A 15,112-nucleotide genomic window follows, 5' to 3' on the forward strand; every position below is an offset into this window, starting at 1 on the left:
CATTCTTTAACTGTCCTTGACGCCAAAAACCCTAGTGGAAGAAGAAAGCCATCGTCGTTCTAACAAACACTTTTTGGGTAACTTTACTTAATGACTTAACTTAATTGTAAAAATCTTAATAGACTTTTCTCTAATTTCCTCCACTTCTGCAGTTATCTTTCTCTAGTTGCATTCACTAATTTCCCAAAGTCATCTCGAACGTTGAATTGCCAATACAACTGAACAATTTGAGAGAACTGAAAGGTTATGTGTATTTTCAGTCATCTTTAGTCAGATGCATTTACATTGTGACTGTGCCTCGGAATGCAATCAACTCTATCTGTATCTTTAAAGGTTTGAACCAAATGGCCCATATAGATGTATAGCGAATAGAAACTAATGGGAGTGAATGACAAAGAAACAGCATTGCTCAGAGTAGATTGCAGGGTTGATCGGTCCCCTGTGGGAGGTTTTCTATTGTTTGTAGCCCATTAAAGTTCTGTCACACAGAAAGAACTTTGGCTTAAGATACTGCTGAAGAACTCTGCTACACTACTACCTTCAATAAATTCTTCTCCCCAAAAGAACTCTAGCCAAGCGTAATTATTTTATGAATTAGAGAAATCTAATATAGCAAGCCCCCAAACAATCGCTCAGCCAAATATAGAGAAAACAGAGAAATATCTTGTGAAATTTCTAAATGGGTTGATATAATCCCTCTATATTTGTGACAATATCTTGCAATTGACAATGCTGGAGACACACACAGACTTCAACATTCAGCATGCAAAACAGAACAATGGTAACAACAATGGTAGCTATACTAAGTCAAGAGTAAAATTAAAAGATCAAGTACTCTCTACAGTTCTTTTTTACTTACTAGAACTCTTGTGTAAATGAACTATACTAAGCTTTTGTCATACTATTTAACATACTATTCGTCTTTTCCACTTTACGTAGCTTTTTAAGGAAATCGGTTTGCATGCTTTTTTAAGTACGTCTTACTAATTAAATTTTACAGTAAATGAGTATGTGAAGTATGTGAAGTTCGTGGCTCCATTGTTGCAATTATCTTGCTCAATGTTCATGAATTAATATTTTATGAAATCTGGCCTATGAAATATGCAATGGAGTCTTGAACTTCTGCCGTCATGGATGGTAGTCTTCTACGCGAGACTACCATCGACTACCGTTCAACACCTGGTTTGCAGTTTAAGTTTTTCCTGAAAGATTTTAAGATTAACATGACTAGGTACATGCTAGTCGACGAGTTGAATTAACTCCACACATAAATTTATCCACTTACCATTTAGAAATGTTCAGTTGCATTCTAAAAGCTGTAACTTCTTACTGAGTCTCTTTATCAGTGTCCAACTCTGGTTCAAACATGTAAGGCTGAATACCACTACATAATTTCTGACATTTCGGCTGCGTGAGATCCTCCAGTTTTGTTGTTGCCGGAGTATCTGAAGCACAAGCTGTAAAGGCTCCGCCTCTTCTGGAAATGGGGGCCAGGAGCAGCAGCAAATTTGCATTTAAAGAGATGCACACAAAAACGTGTTTTTTTTTGCTCAAACCCAAATAGGGGCAAATTTGACAAGATATAATAACTGATCTGTGGGGTATCATGAGCTGAAACATCACAGATACATTCTGGGGACACCAGAGATGTATATATCATATTGTAAACATAGACTCCATAGACTCCCGGCATCTGAAAACCACCATGGTTAAATTTAATTTATGAAATGTGCTGAATTCAAGGCGTTAAAGTGTTATATATTTGCACAAATCTTTTTATGCCAAAGTTCAACTTTAAAAGGTTCACTTTAAATAAAATGGGAGACATACCAAATACTATACTGGGTAAACCCAGTCCGATCTGCCGGCGATTTGATTTCGTCCCTGCAGCTCAGGCTGGAAACCTTTACATTTTTCTATCCCACTTGTGTTACAAATCTGCGGGGACCAATCACAAACTGGCTTATCCACCTGACGCGCTATTGGCGGGTTTAACACGATGACGATGGAGAAGCGATGGATCGTTGGTCTGATTGGTTGAAGGACTATCCAATTGCGTACAGAGTCGTTTGAATTATGCCTGTTGATCATGTGTCTTTTGGTCTGAAGGACTATCCAATTGCGTACAGAGTCATTTGAACTATGCCCGTTGATCACGCCTCTTGTGCAGTAGAAAATACAGAGCAGACTCCCCAGACTAACCTTCAATATTAAAAGATTGAGCTTGGTCTGGTGATAGGCAGACAAACCAAATACTAGAACTTGCTGAAATTCAAACTTTTCAACTTTTATCACTTTTCACTCAAATATGTATACCGATAATACAATGAATTATAATTAAATCTATATTATTCACTTAGAAAAATGCAGTATAGATCCCACTAAATTATATTTAAGATTTGATAACAGGGTAATGTAAAAGCAAACACCCTTTAACAAGTTCACAAGTTTCATATTTATTATCTTATTATTGCTTGTTATGAATCATGAATCCAGAAAGTGAATTACAAAAGCCTCTGAGGCCTTGACACCTGATATCAGGTTACAATCACAGGTTTGATTTGGTCATGAAATCACATTCAAAGTACAGATACATATAAGCATGCCGTTATTCATATGTAACATGGTCAGAAAACAGAATAGTTCAAATTAAAGTGATAATTGGAAACAATGTAATAGCACATAATTGTAGTAGGTTTAATGGCAAAACAAGATAAAAATACACCGGGATTATAATTTAGATAAAGAATTGATTTTGGCACAGACTGCCAGACAGCTGTCTGACAATCAATGAGGTTGAAGTTGATTCCCCTTGAGAATTTCAAACCATAACAAAAATAAATGACAGAAGTATGTTTATTTGGCTTGAAACAAAATCATCCCACACATCAGCAGCTAATTATTAATTATGAATAAACAACACACAGACCAAAATAAATCACATGTAGCATTAACTAAGATTTTCATTCATTTGTCTGTCAAGTAAACTTAACCTTCGGCCTTGCATTCACAGCCTGTGACATGTCTGTATGTGAAGTGGGTCAGAGAGCTTTTTCTGCAAGTCAGCGTTATATCTCTCATCTCGTAACCTCTCTCCTTACAACACTGGTGACTCTGTTCAAGCTGCAACGTCCCGTTAGTATGAACCCACCTGCAAGAAAACATAACAAATAAGGATCTGAACTCAAGTGCCACGTGTAACGGGTCCATCTCAACCTGCTCTGAGCAGGTTTTGAACCGTTGTCTCTAGCAAGGGAGGTGGCCAGGGGAGTGAGGTTTACTCGCACAGCTTTTATAACACTCACCCCCCTAAACATCCAGGTCACTGCACCAAAGGTAACCGGCCCTTCTTGACCTGCTCCGTGTGGGCATCTCCGGCATGGGAGGAGGGCATGCTAACAAGGATGCTAAACACTGCAGTCTCTAAAGCGCCTCGAAGGAGTGAGGTTTACTCGCACAGATCTTACTAGCTTGCCTCTGTTACACACGCATATCTAAACTAAACTTCCTTTTTTAAAATGTTTTCTTGTCAATAGCGCTGTATGTTTTTGCCATTTTCCCTAATTTAAGCACATTTTTGTGCACTATAATTTAGTGCATACAGTTAACAAGAGGAATAATATGGGAATGTGACTCAATATGTATACATACATTCATTAATTTGGGGAAGAAAATCTATTCTCCAAAATGACAAATGTTCTTACAATACCCTCTAGTGGCCAAAGAGCTATCTGTCAAGGAAATAATTAATGTTTGACAGATGTGTGCTAATTGCTTTTAGTTGCATATTATCGGTGCCTTTAGCACGTAATACTACAACAGACCTTCATACGAACATTCAGTGAACAAAGTGTATTTTTAACAAAACAGGCCTTAATGTTATACTTGCCTGTTGTGTGTCTCACACTGGCCATCACAAATAGGCAGCTCGACTTCCTGTGTGCATTCAGCAACTGTGAGGTTCATTCTTGTCACTCTGGCAGTACATGTAACATTACCTGTGAAACACAGAACAAAACAACAGTCAGCAAATGCCTAAGTAGCATACAATAATAATCATTTGATTGAATGTTCAAAAGCACAATAAAGTCACAACAAATGGCAAACACAAAAAATCCTATTTATTTTCTCCATAATGTAACACATTTTTAATGATAAGGTAAGCTTTTCTGGTTTCCTAGATAATTATACCATAGTTTAAAAAGTTTGTGCTCAGTATTTTTTTTTTTTTTTAAATAAATTAATAACTTTTCCAGCTAGGTCACATAAATTGATCAAAAGTTACAGTAAAGACATGTATAATGTTACAAGTGATTTCCATGTCAAATAAATGCTGTTTCTACAAAAAAATCCACACAAATATTAAGCATTTGCAGCAACTGTTTTCAACATTTATAATTATAAGAAATGTTTCTTGAGCATCAAATCTACTTATTAGAATAATTTCTGAGGGATCATGTGACACTGATGACTGAAATAATAGCTGCTTTGATATCACAGGAATAAATTTAATTTTAAATTGTAATAATAGGCCTATTTCATAATAGTACTCTTTTTACTGTATCTGATAAAAGTTTGGTGAGCACTGGACTTTGATACTTTATGTACAGTATACTTTTTATATACTGTAGACAGTCCTGTACTTTTGTACAGACTTTTGTCTTTTGTCATTTTCTTGAAATGCTGGAGCTGATATATTTGATTCAAGACTTACAACTGTTTGTTTTTGTTTTTTGTTTTTTCTCATTGTAGAAAATGAATGTGAAAAATCCTTTCTGGAACCAAGTGTGTGGTCACTAAAGTGGGCAGTTGTCTTGTCTTGATGCTGACATATTGGTCATGACATATTGGCAGCTAACATATGGAGGTGACTTTAGAGAAGAACTAGATCTTACAGTGCATGGTACAGTGAACCAACCAACAGTGAAACATCTGTGTAAACCTACATGAATAGCAGCAATGGTGTTCATCCCACACTCGTAAACCCTGGGCACACAAAAACATAATAATGCAGCAGCTTTATAGAAGATTCAACCAGAAAACATGAACACGAGCAACAAACTTGATCTTGTTTTGTAATACTGATGTGATTTTGATCGTTCTCACCTCTGCACAAGTTTGCAGTGGACACACTGTTTTCTCAACCTCAGTTCCTGTCTGACTACAGCTGAAAGACTCACACGGACGTGAGGGGTCTGTCCACCGATCACCCACCTGAATCCACCAGACAGAGAGAGAGAGTTACATACATTGTTGAATGTATTTCGTGCTAAATTTAGTTACAGCAAGGTCTTTACGGGGCCTCTAAAACTATACAACAGACAAAACTCCCATTGTGAGTAAATATTTGAACTATTTCCTTTACCTTGTAAGTCCTTCCATTGTACTCGCAATTCTTCTCAACTGTAAAAGCAAAGAAAACATACTCTAAATCTATTTTTGCAACAGTGGACTCCATTAAATAATCAATGAAAAAAATAATAGATATTTATTCCATGCACCAGTGGCACTCTACACTATGTAGTGCTGTTGAAAGATTACCGCAGATCTGATTGTCACAGCAGTCAGAAACCAGGATGGAGAAGGCGCTGCAGACTGGAGCCGGTCCGGGAGGTTTAGGTGTGCACTCTTCAGTTCTAGTCTGGTTATTACATGTGCATATGTGACAGTTCGATTCCCATACTGCCCCCACCTAACAGACAGACAGACAAAAGATAACAATATGCAGTATTCACAATAAACATCTATTTATTCTTTAAGGGAAGTTTTTGATTGCATTAATAAATGATCTCTTACCGGCATGGGCTCACCCAATGGTCCTTTACACTCTGGAAAATAAATATGTGTGAAATCCATGTATAAGTTACCCAATCTAGAGAATATCTGCATAATGCATTTGTTATTTGGGAAAATTGGTGAAGTAAAAAAGTCAGTTTTGCTAATAAACAAAAAGCTTAATAGTTCAACTTCAGAGAACTATTTGAAAAATAGTTGTTGAAAAATATTAAATAAAATTATTAAATACATCAATCATAAATATTCATTTGAAAAATCCTGTCCTGTTGGTAAAGAAAGTCACTCACTAGTGCATTCAGACACACAGATTTGCTTGTGATCTTCTGCAAGCATTTGGTCATCAGGACAAAAGCAGCCTGATCTCAGACCAACCACAGACGTTGCAGGCACACGAACTCTGAGAAGACAATAAAGTGATGCGTGTGAGGCTATACGAAAAACACGGACATACGATCCTAGACCTTAACATTACGAATTAAAACAACTCGTAAAAGGTGGTGCAGGCATTTTTCCTTGAAACTCAATATTTTAATTGAGAGGTGAAATATGAAGCAGAGCTTGCACTGTGGGAATTCTTGGGTCATTTAAAGTAAAGTCTTTCTCACCCGCCTCGACAGACATCATTTGGAGACTCTCGACACTCATCGTACATCAGTCCTTCAGGACATGTGATCTCTAAAACAGTGAACAGGCAAATTGTTATTGAGGACTGTTTTCCTTGTATTTCATGAATAAGATCCATAGTATGTTGAAACTATTTGGCCAAAAGTGTGCAGAGGGTTTATTCTTTTATTTAGATTTTTAATAAGTACATATCTTTAGTATACGTATAAGTAAGCAAACTTGTATGCAGTTCAATACTCAGACACAATCTCATGGGCAGTGGTTTTCAATCTGTTTTACTCCAAAGCCCACCATTTTCCACAAAAATAATGATTAAAATTAAAATGTCTTGAATTTTAGTTGTTTCAGATTGTTTTGTCTTACTTTAAATTATTTGAAGTCTTCTTGAGGCCCTAGTGGGACCTGGTACCCCTGGTTGAGAACCACTGCATAGTGGGACCCTCATTTATCATTTCCCAAAGAAAACTTTTAAATGGCAAATGCTCTTTGTATGGCTAAAATGAATTACCATAAAATCTTAACCATAATTAAACGAAACACAATAAATGCTGTTAAATATATCATAAAACCACCTACAAATTCCACAAATTGAATATTCAATGAAACAAAGGATTCGGGAATATTTGCAGGTCACTAAAGTTGTATGTACGTAAAGGCTTAGGTTAGGTTTTAAGATGCTGACATGTTGATATTATTCCCCGGTTTCCTAGACAAGTCTAGTCTCTGACTAAAATGCATGTTTGAGCTGTTTTAACTGAAAGCAACTTACACTGACATATCTTAAAATACATAAGTGCCATTGTTTTGTCTCAAGTTCCAGTAATGTTTTTTTTATTCTAAGGCACATTTATAAAATCTACTTAAATGCCTTAATTGAACTAAGGCCTAATCCTGGCTTAATCTAAACCCTCTCTGTGAAACAAAAATATAAGCGTTTCTTTCTGAAATAAAAATTCCACATTGTTCTCTTACCACAGGAGCCATTGGTAAGGTATCTCCAGTCCACACAAATACCAATCCTCTTGCACTCTGATGCTGCGTATTCCAGAGAAGAACAGGCACCAATACTGCTTTGAAATGGACAGTAGTCAAACCGGCAGTTCTTCTCCACAGACGTAAGATTGATCCTTTCACTGCACTCTGCAAACACCCTGAGTAAAAGGCAAAGATGTTAACAACACTAACTATATTCACAATTATAGTCACAATGCAACAGGCCAACTTTTTAAATCTTTTTCTGTGGAAAAATGGGAAAATGCTTTTGAAACACAACTGTCATGCTTATCGAGCTCAGTAAATATAAAAATACCCTACAGTGGCTTACTCATGGTGAAGAAGGTCACATATTTGAGCATTACAGGGAGGTGGGGGTGGAGGTGGAGGTGAGTGAGGGACACAAGGAACTTTGGTGAGTGCAGATTTGCAGAAGGGTTTCAGAGGGTCTTCTACAACCCAATCATATGCAGTCTTATCACAGCAGTTCTCATCTTCAACTACTCCATTTCTTCGTATGCACGACTGGCCACCACAAACACCTGCAAAGTCAAATGGAGCAAAAGTGCCCAAGGTTACAGTCATTAAACTATTCATCTATTTTTAGTTATATAGTCTGTGATATCTGTCATAAGAACCGTATTGTATCTTATAAGTCAATTACTTTTAATTGTACGATTAAATGATTGTAATAACTTACCGCATTGTCCCTGGGTGTTGTTTTGGAAGTGCTCTAAATCCAGGTTGATTAACAGATTATTGAATGGCGAAAGAGAAACATAGGAACGGATAGGTTTGATGTAGATGTAGACTTGGCTATCACTGCTTTCAAACTTGAAGACCTGATTTTCATACGGTGGCTTTATAATCTCCTGGTTCAATGTAGACTAGAAAAAAAAGAGGCATCAAAGCTCAAGTGAACTATCATCTCCAGTCATTCATAGAAATAAAAATACCGGCAGAGAACTGTAGACTCTGGCAAAAATCTGTTTTGTTGATTTGGGGATGTGTCAGTAAAAGAATAATGGCAAATTTGGTATTGATAATAAAAGGCTTATTGACCAGCTTAGGCTATACCCAATTTGTGTAGACTACTGTTGAGTAAAACAGCTTAAATATTATTATATATATATATAAAAAAAAAAAAAATCAATTACTGAACAATGGTTTCCAAACTTCCAAAGGAAACTTGAAATCATCTTAGTCCACCATAAACAAATACACAAAAGCCTATTACAATTGCCTACTGTATTAAACATTAGTTTTCATGAGGACTGGCTAGATCAGTCTAAGTTTCTTTGTGGAATCACATTTTAAAATCTTCACTTTGCTTTTTTTTTAAACAGCCCTTGTATTCTTAGCTAGAATAAGGTGACATGTAGACCACACTAAAAGCTCATTTCCACTGAGCGGTACACTCTAAAAAAAAAAGGCTCGTAATCATAGAGGAACCTTTTTTAGTGCTATATAGCACCAATTTTGGTGCTTCAGTGGTTCTTCAGCGGTTCTTCAGAGGTGCTATATAGCACCTTAGTCAAAGAACCGGTGAAGAACCTCTGAAGAACCGCTGAAGAACCTCTGAAGAACCGCTGAAGAACCACTGAAGCACCAAAATTGGTGCTATATAGCACAAAAAAAGGTTCCCCTATGATTACGAGCCAAGAACCATTTTTGGTGCAATATAGAACCTTTTTTTTTTTTTAGAGTGTACAGTACGATTTGGGACGGTAAACCCTGACCCGGCTTGTGTTTCCACAGCCAACAGTACCTAGGCGTAGTGTATGCTGGAAAGTAGTGATCGACATCATTCTCGCATGGAAAAAAAGCGACACAGTAAACAACAATGGAGGGCATACCTCAGATCTTGGTCTTGCTTTTCGGCATGTGGCTGTTTATCACAAGACAAAAAATTGTGTTGCAACAGTATTGTGTTTCAACCGTATATAAAAAAGGCGCCTCTTGTGTTGTCATTCCCCTTGTAGCAAGCACAAGTGAAGATTCTCTTTCAACCAATCAACGTTCTGCAGTGAGTCTAGCTCCACCCTTTAGGTACTGAACTACTGTGCTAGGTACCCCAATGGAAGGGTCCCAAAAAAGTGGTATGGTACAGTTTGGTATTTTGGTACCATTCACAACTTCTGACATTCGAAACGGAAATAATTGTGTATCGTACTGTACTTTACTGTACTGTACAACACCGCTCAGTGGAAACGAGTCAAATATATCGCTCTGAGAGACTAATACATTAGAACATTAGTAGAATAGCACATTTGAAAAGTTTTTATTACTATGAACCTACCTCCACTGTGAACTCCTCTGTTACCATAAGTGTGACAATGTCATTCCAGTACTTTAATGTGATGCCCCTAGAACAGGAATTATCAATTTCCGGCACACAGAAGTAGTTGTCAACAGTAATGCTTAATCTGTGTTGCAGCACTTGCTCCTCCACTAGAGTGTAGGTGCAGTTGTCCATGAAGTCAAAAGCAATGCCCTGGAAGGAAATGTAGTGAGGGTCTCCATAAATCTGACACTGGCCTGAAAAAAGAAAGAGGAAAAATACAATTATGGTGTTTGTAAAAGTAACTCTTCTTATTTTCCATTGGCTGGACAAGATAGATAGCCCCACCACTAACTAATCCAACTGGTTGAGTTAATGTATGTATGACAGGTTAGTTTACTTACAGTCACACTTCCAGCTCTCACAGCAAGTCTCTTCTTCTTTGACCAAAGACATCTTGTCTCTAGGGCAATCCGTCCTGATTTTGGGTGTTGGGCAGCTTATGGATTTGACCTCAATCACTCCAGCCTTACAGTCTTTATCAGCACAATCCTCTCTCCAAGTTTCTCCACATGACCAGCTTTGATTTCGCATCACATCTTTGCACTCACACGCTGATAAAAAAAAAAAACATAAAAATAAGATCACTTTAATCAACACATGTAGCACATATAATTGAGTTTGAGGGCTGTATGGTGAACATACTGTAATTCATATGGATTTTAAATCTGAGAATTTTTCCATATAAGCAGTAGTAGGCCCTGGGGTTGTGTTATCATGTAGAATTGTATTTATGAGTAGTAGTAGTACCTGGAGTTGTGTGTTCAGTGGTAGGTATTGTAGTACTCAATACAGGAGTCATCGTTGTAGGGGTCACTGTTAAAGGGGTCATCGTTGAAAGAGTCACCGTTGAAGGGCTTACTATTGTCTGATTTATAGTCGTACTGTGAACTTCTTGATGTGATGAAGTTGGAATGGTGGTAGAAGGGCCAGTGACTATTATAAATTCTAGTGGAAATGAGAGAAAAAAGTAGTTACATTAGGAAACTATTGTTTAACTGTTAATTCTAGCACAAGTCAAGTGTATATTTGTAATGGGTTCCATACCTGTTGTGGACACCGTTGACACTGGAGTGGAATATTTTACTGAGGTTGTAGCTTCAGTTGTTGGCTGAGTTGTGCCCTTGCGTGTCGTGGTTTTATATTCTGTTGTGCTCTCAGTTGTTGGTTGTTGTGTTGTGGTTGGTTCTTCCATTGGGGTTGTATATGATTCCACAGTGCTCTCAGATGTTGGTAGTTGCGTTGTGATTGTATACGCTGTTGTCTTCTTTGAAGTCTCTGGTTGTGTTGTGGTTGTGTCTTCCACTAAAGTTGTATCTTCTTCTGTTGTGTGCTCAGTTGTTGATAGTTGTTTTGTGGTTATGTATTCTGTTGTGCTCTTGGTTGGTGGTAGTTGTGTTGTGGTTGTTTCTTCCACTGAAGTTGTATATGATTCTGTTGTGCTCTCAGTTGTTGATGGATGTGCTGTGGTTGTGTCTTCAAATGGAGTTGTATCTGATTCTGTTGTCCTCCTTGTTGTTGGTTTTTGTGTTGTGTAATCTGTTTTACTCTGTGAAGTTGGTGGCTGTGTTGTTTCTTCCCAAGGAGTTGTATATTCATCTGTTGTTAGCTCAGTTGTTGATTGTTGTTTTGTGGTTGTGTATTCAGTTGTGCTCTCAGTTGGGGGTAGTTGTGTTGTGGTAGTTTCTTCCAGTGGAGTTGTATATGATTCTGTTGTGCTCTCAGTTGTTGAAAGGTGTGTTGTGTATTCTGTTGTGCTCTCTGAAGTTGGTAGTTGTGTTGTGGTTGTGTCTTCAAATGGAGTTGCATCTGATTCTGTTGTCCCCCTTGTTGTTGGTTTTTGTGTTGTGTAATCTGTTGTACTCTGTGAAGTTGGTAGCTGTGTTGTTTCTTCCCAAGGAGTTGTATATTCATCTGTTGTTAGCTCAGTTGTGGATTGTTGTTTTGTGGTTGTGTATTCAGTTGTGCTCTTTGTTGGTGGTTGTTGTGTTGTGGTTGTTTCTTCTGGAGGAGTTGTATATGATTCTGTTGTGCTCTCAGTTGTTGAAAGGTGTGTTGTGTATTCTGTTGTGCTCTCTGAAGTTGGTAGTTGTGTTGTGGTTGTGTCTTCAAATGGAGTTGTATCTGATTCTGTTGTCCCCCTTGTTGTTGGTTTTTGTGTTGTGTATTCTGTTGTACTCTGTGAAGTTGGTGGCTGTGTTGTTTCTTCCCAAGGAGTTGTATATTCATCTGTTGTTAGCTCAGTTGTTGATTGTTGTTTTGTGCTTGTGTATTCAGTTGTGCTCTTAGTTGGGGGTAGTTGTGTTGTGGTTGTTTCTTCCAGTGGAGTTGTATATGATTCTGTTGTGCTCTCAGTTGTTGAAAGGTGTGTTGTGTATTCTGTTGTGCTCTCTGAAGTTGATAGTTGTGTTGTGGTTGTTTCTTCCAAAGGAGTTGTATATGGTTCTGTTGTGCTCTCAGTTGTTGACAGGTGTGTTGTGTATTCTGTTGTGCTCTCATTTGGTGGTAGCTGTGTTGTGGTTGTTTTTTCTACTGGAGTTGTATATGGTTCTGTTGTGCTCCCAGTTGTTGATGGATGTGTTGTGGGTGTGTATTCTGTTGTGCTCACAACTGTTGGTAGTTGTGTTCTAGTTGTTTCTTTAATTGGAGTTGTATATGATTCGGTTGTCTTCTCAGTTGTTGATGTTTGTGTTGTGTATTTTTCTTTTCTTGTAGTTGCTGGTGATTGTGTTGTGCTCTGAATTGTTGGTGGTTGTGTTGTGGTTGTGTGGGTCATTGCAGTTGTAGATGGCTGAACTGTTGATGTGTAATAAATTGTAGTCGTAGTTGTAGTCGTAGTCGTTGAATTGCAGACGATTTGCCCATCAAAGCATTTACTAAGGAAAAAGAATATAAACTATAATGAATGTGAACAGTATGTGTATAGTTATTTAAACCTTAAATCTAAAAATTACATCCAGTATTACAACAAGAGTCAACAAAATGGCTTACCAGCATTTATAGGGAGTGCACATTTCATCAGGAGGTGACAGCACTCTGTTCAAGATTTTGCAAGTGCAGTTGTCCAGAGTTGTGCATTTACCTATGTTTTCATCATAAAATGGGGTCTCCTCAGGGCATCTTGGATAACAACCTGAAAGTTTCATGCAGTACTTTATGAAAAACCAAAGACATTCAAGACATTTAAATTGTTTTCATATTGCTAATTCCTAGCAGTACTGATGCATTGCTGCACTTCAACAGAAAGATCAAGAATCAGGAACAGGAAGGGAAAAAAAATACCTTCAAGTTTTCCTGTAAAGCGTTTATTAGTGCCACACGTCTTAACCTGGCCACAGGGATCGTAATGCCAGGTGCTTTGGCCCACGTCATTATAATAGTCACAATACACCGCTGTGGAGATGAACAAACACAGTAATCACTTGACTAACTCAATAATAACCCAGGTATTTCTTTACCAGGAAATGCTCATTCTGGGAAATTCTTAATTACAATAGAATACAATACATACGACACAAATCTGGAGATCTCCAGTTGATGCAGACGTCCTTTGCACTACATGCCTCTGCGTAAGCTGAGACAGCAGTACAGAAACCGAGAAACTTTCCCTCAAACTCACAAGAACAGGACTCCAAAACACAGGCTTGGTAATAAGGCTCTGGATCCACCTAGTAGTCATAAGAATGCAACTATTATTGGCTGATGCAACACCGGGTCCATCTTTCATCATGGCAAAAAAATAAATAAATTAGAAGTACACTGTGTACCTGAACCAACTTCCAAACCCAGAAACAGTTTGATAAACTTGAACATAAATGTCAGAATTGGTTGATATAGAAACAGTGATTTGTTGTTAATGAACCAAGATTAACTGCAAGCAACAAACATCAGAAACAACATTATTTAGTTGACTAACGTCACTGCAACATACCTTTAGATGGCAATCTTTAAAGGTGTCTGATCTCAGGATCATACATCGCCGCTGAGCCCAGGCTGCACAGTAGGAGTGACGTTCACAGGGAAATAGTTCATGGGTCACATCAGAGCATGGCGGAGCTGCTGTCTTCCAACTATTCCCAAAGTCCAGAATGCTGAAAACTTCTGAGGAGCTGCTTGTCAGAAGGTCGTTTGTCACCTTTCCATCAAAGTTCCCACAGAGTCCCAACACACGGCCCTTACGTTCCACAGTTAAAAAAGAATATTGCATGTCTTTACCACTCAGTAGCAGATGTTTCAGGATCAATAACCCTTGTTGTTCCGAGATTAACATTCCAATCAAACTATTATACTACTAACCCTATCCCTTGACTTGCCCTAAAATCGATCACTGTGAGTAAGACATGTTCATGGATCAACATATTTTGTTGATACTGGAACAACATCCCTGTCTGAAAATTAGTCCTAACCATATCCCTACCCCTAAACCAAACCCTATCCATAAATTATCCCTAAAATCAGAGGGGAATGATACAGAATCACCTAGCCCTTGTTGTACTGCAATGTTCTTCTAGCTGGACTTCCATTGTGTGCTATAAACAGCCCAAAAGAGCCCATGTCACACCTCTCTTCATCTCTCTGTACTGGCTACCACTCACTGCTCGCATCAAGTTCAAGGTGTTGACTCTGCTTACAGATCCACCACAGGCTCAGCTGCCGCATAATTCCACTCGCTCCTACGAGTCTACACCCCCACCAGAAGCCTTCGCTCAGCTAAGGAGCGACGGCTCGTGGTACCATCATGGAGAGGCATGAAATCCCTTTCCAGACAGTTAACATTTTCGTTCACTGTGCCTTGCTGGTGGAACGATCTCCCCATCTCCATCCGGAATGCAGAATCGCTGACAACATTCAAAAGACAGCTGAAAACTCATCTCTTCCGTGAGCACTTAACTTAACCGTAACTACATTACTTACACTAATGTTAAATAAAAAAAATAAATAAAAAAAACTACAGCTTATGCTACTCTAAGCAATGTCCAAAGCTTAGTATTTCAAGCACTTTTCGTGATTTTTCACCTCTTCATGACGGATCGCTTCCTGTATTCCTCAGTTGTTAGTCGCTTTGGATAAAAGTGTCTGCTAAATGAATAAATGTAAATGTAAATTAAATTTATTTGTGGAGGACAAAATCCAGTGGGCTCTGGAAAGTCAAGCGCAGTCCTACGTAACCGGACTAATCTTCACGGTACGTTAGACCACGATGGAAACACAGACAGCAGACGATCTGGGGGAAAAAGAGTTACTGGGAAAAAAAGTTCCTGAGACAAATAGTTCCAGGTAATTTCAGTGGAAACAGGGCTTAATACTCTAATGATAGTTAGTTGGCACATGGGTGCAACTTTACAAGAATGTTCAAAA

General features: G+C 38.1%; 1 protein-coding gene across 1 annotated transcript; it reads right to left on the reverse strand.

Annotated features, from left to right (window-relative positions):
• Window positions 1-2,436: 2,436 nt before the first annotated feature.
• Window positions 2,437-10,949, reverse strand: LOC307126266 (intestinal mucin-like protein; the record flags this gene model as incomplete). Its single annotated transcript, XM_079816728.1, has 16 exons — window positions 2,437-3,151; window positions 3,890-3,998; window positions 4,947-4,986; window positions 5,107-5,214; window positions 5,366-5,403; window positions 5,542-5,692; window positions 5,797-5,828; window positions 6,084-6,193; window positions 6,402-6,471; window positions 7,393-7,571; window positions 7,745-7,955; window positions 8,114-8,300; window positions 9,713-9,951; window positions 10,099-10,308; window positions 10,640-10,702; window positions 10,802-10,949. The coding sequence occupies 16 exons, from the start codon at window positions 10,947-10,949 to the stop codon at window positions 2,989-2,991; spliced, it is 2,058 nt and encodes a 685-aa protein (XP_079672854.1). The 3' UTR covers window positions 2,437-2,988.
• Between the last annotated feature and the right edge of the window lie 4,163 nt (window positions 10,950-15,112).

This window comes from Gobio gobio (genome assembly GCF_949357685.1).
Source record: "Gobio gobio genome assembly, chromosome: 5".
Taxonomy (NCBI): domain Eukaryota; kingdom Metazoa; phylum Chordata; class Actinopteri; order Cypriniformes; family Gobionidae; genus Gobio; species Gobio gobio.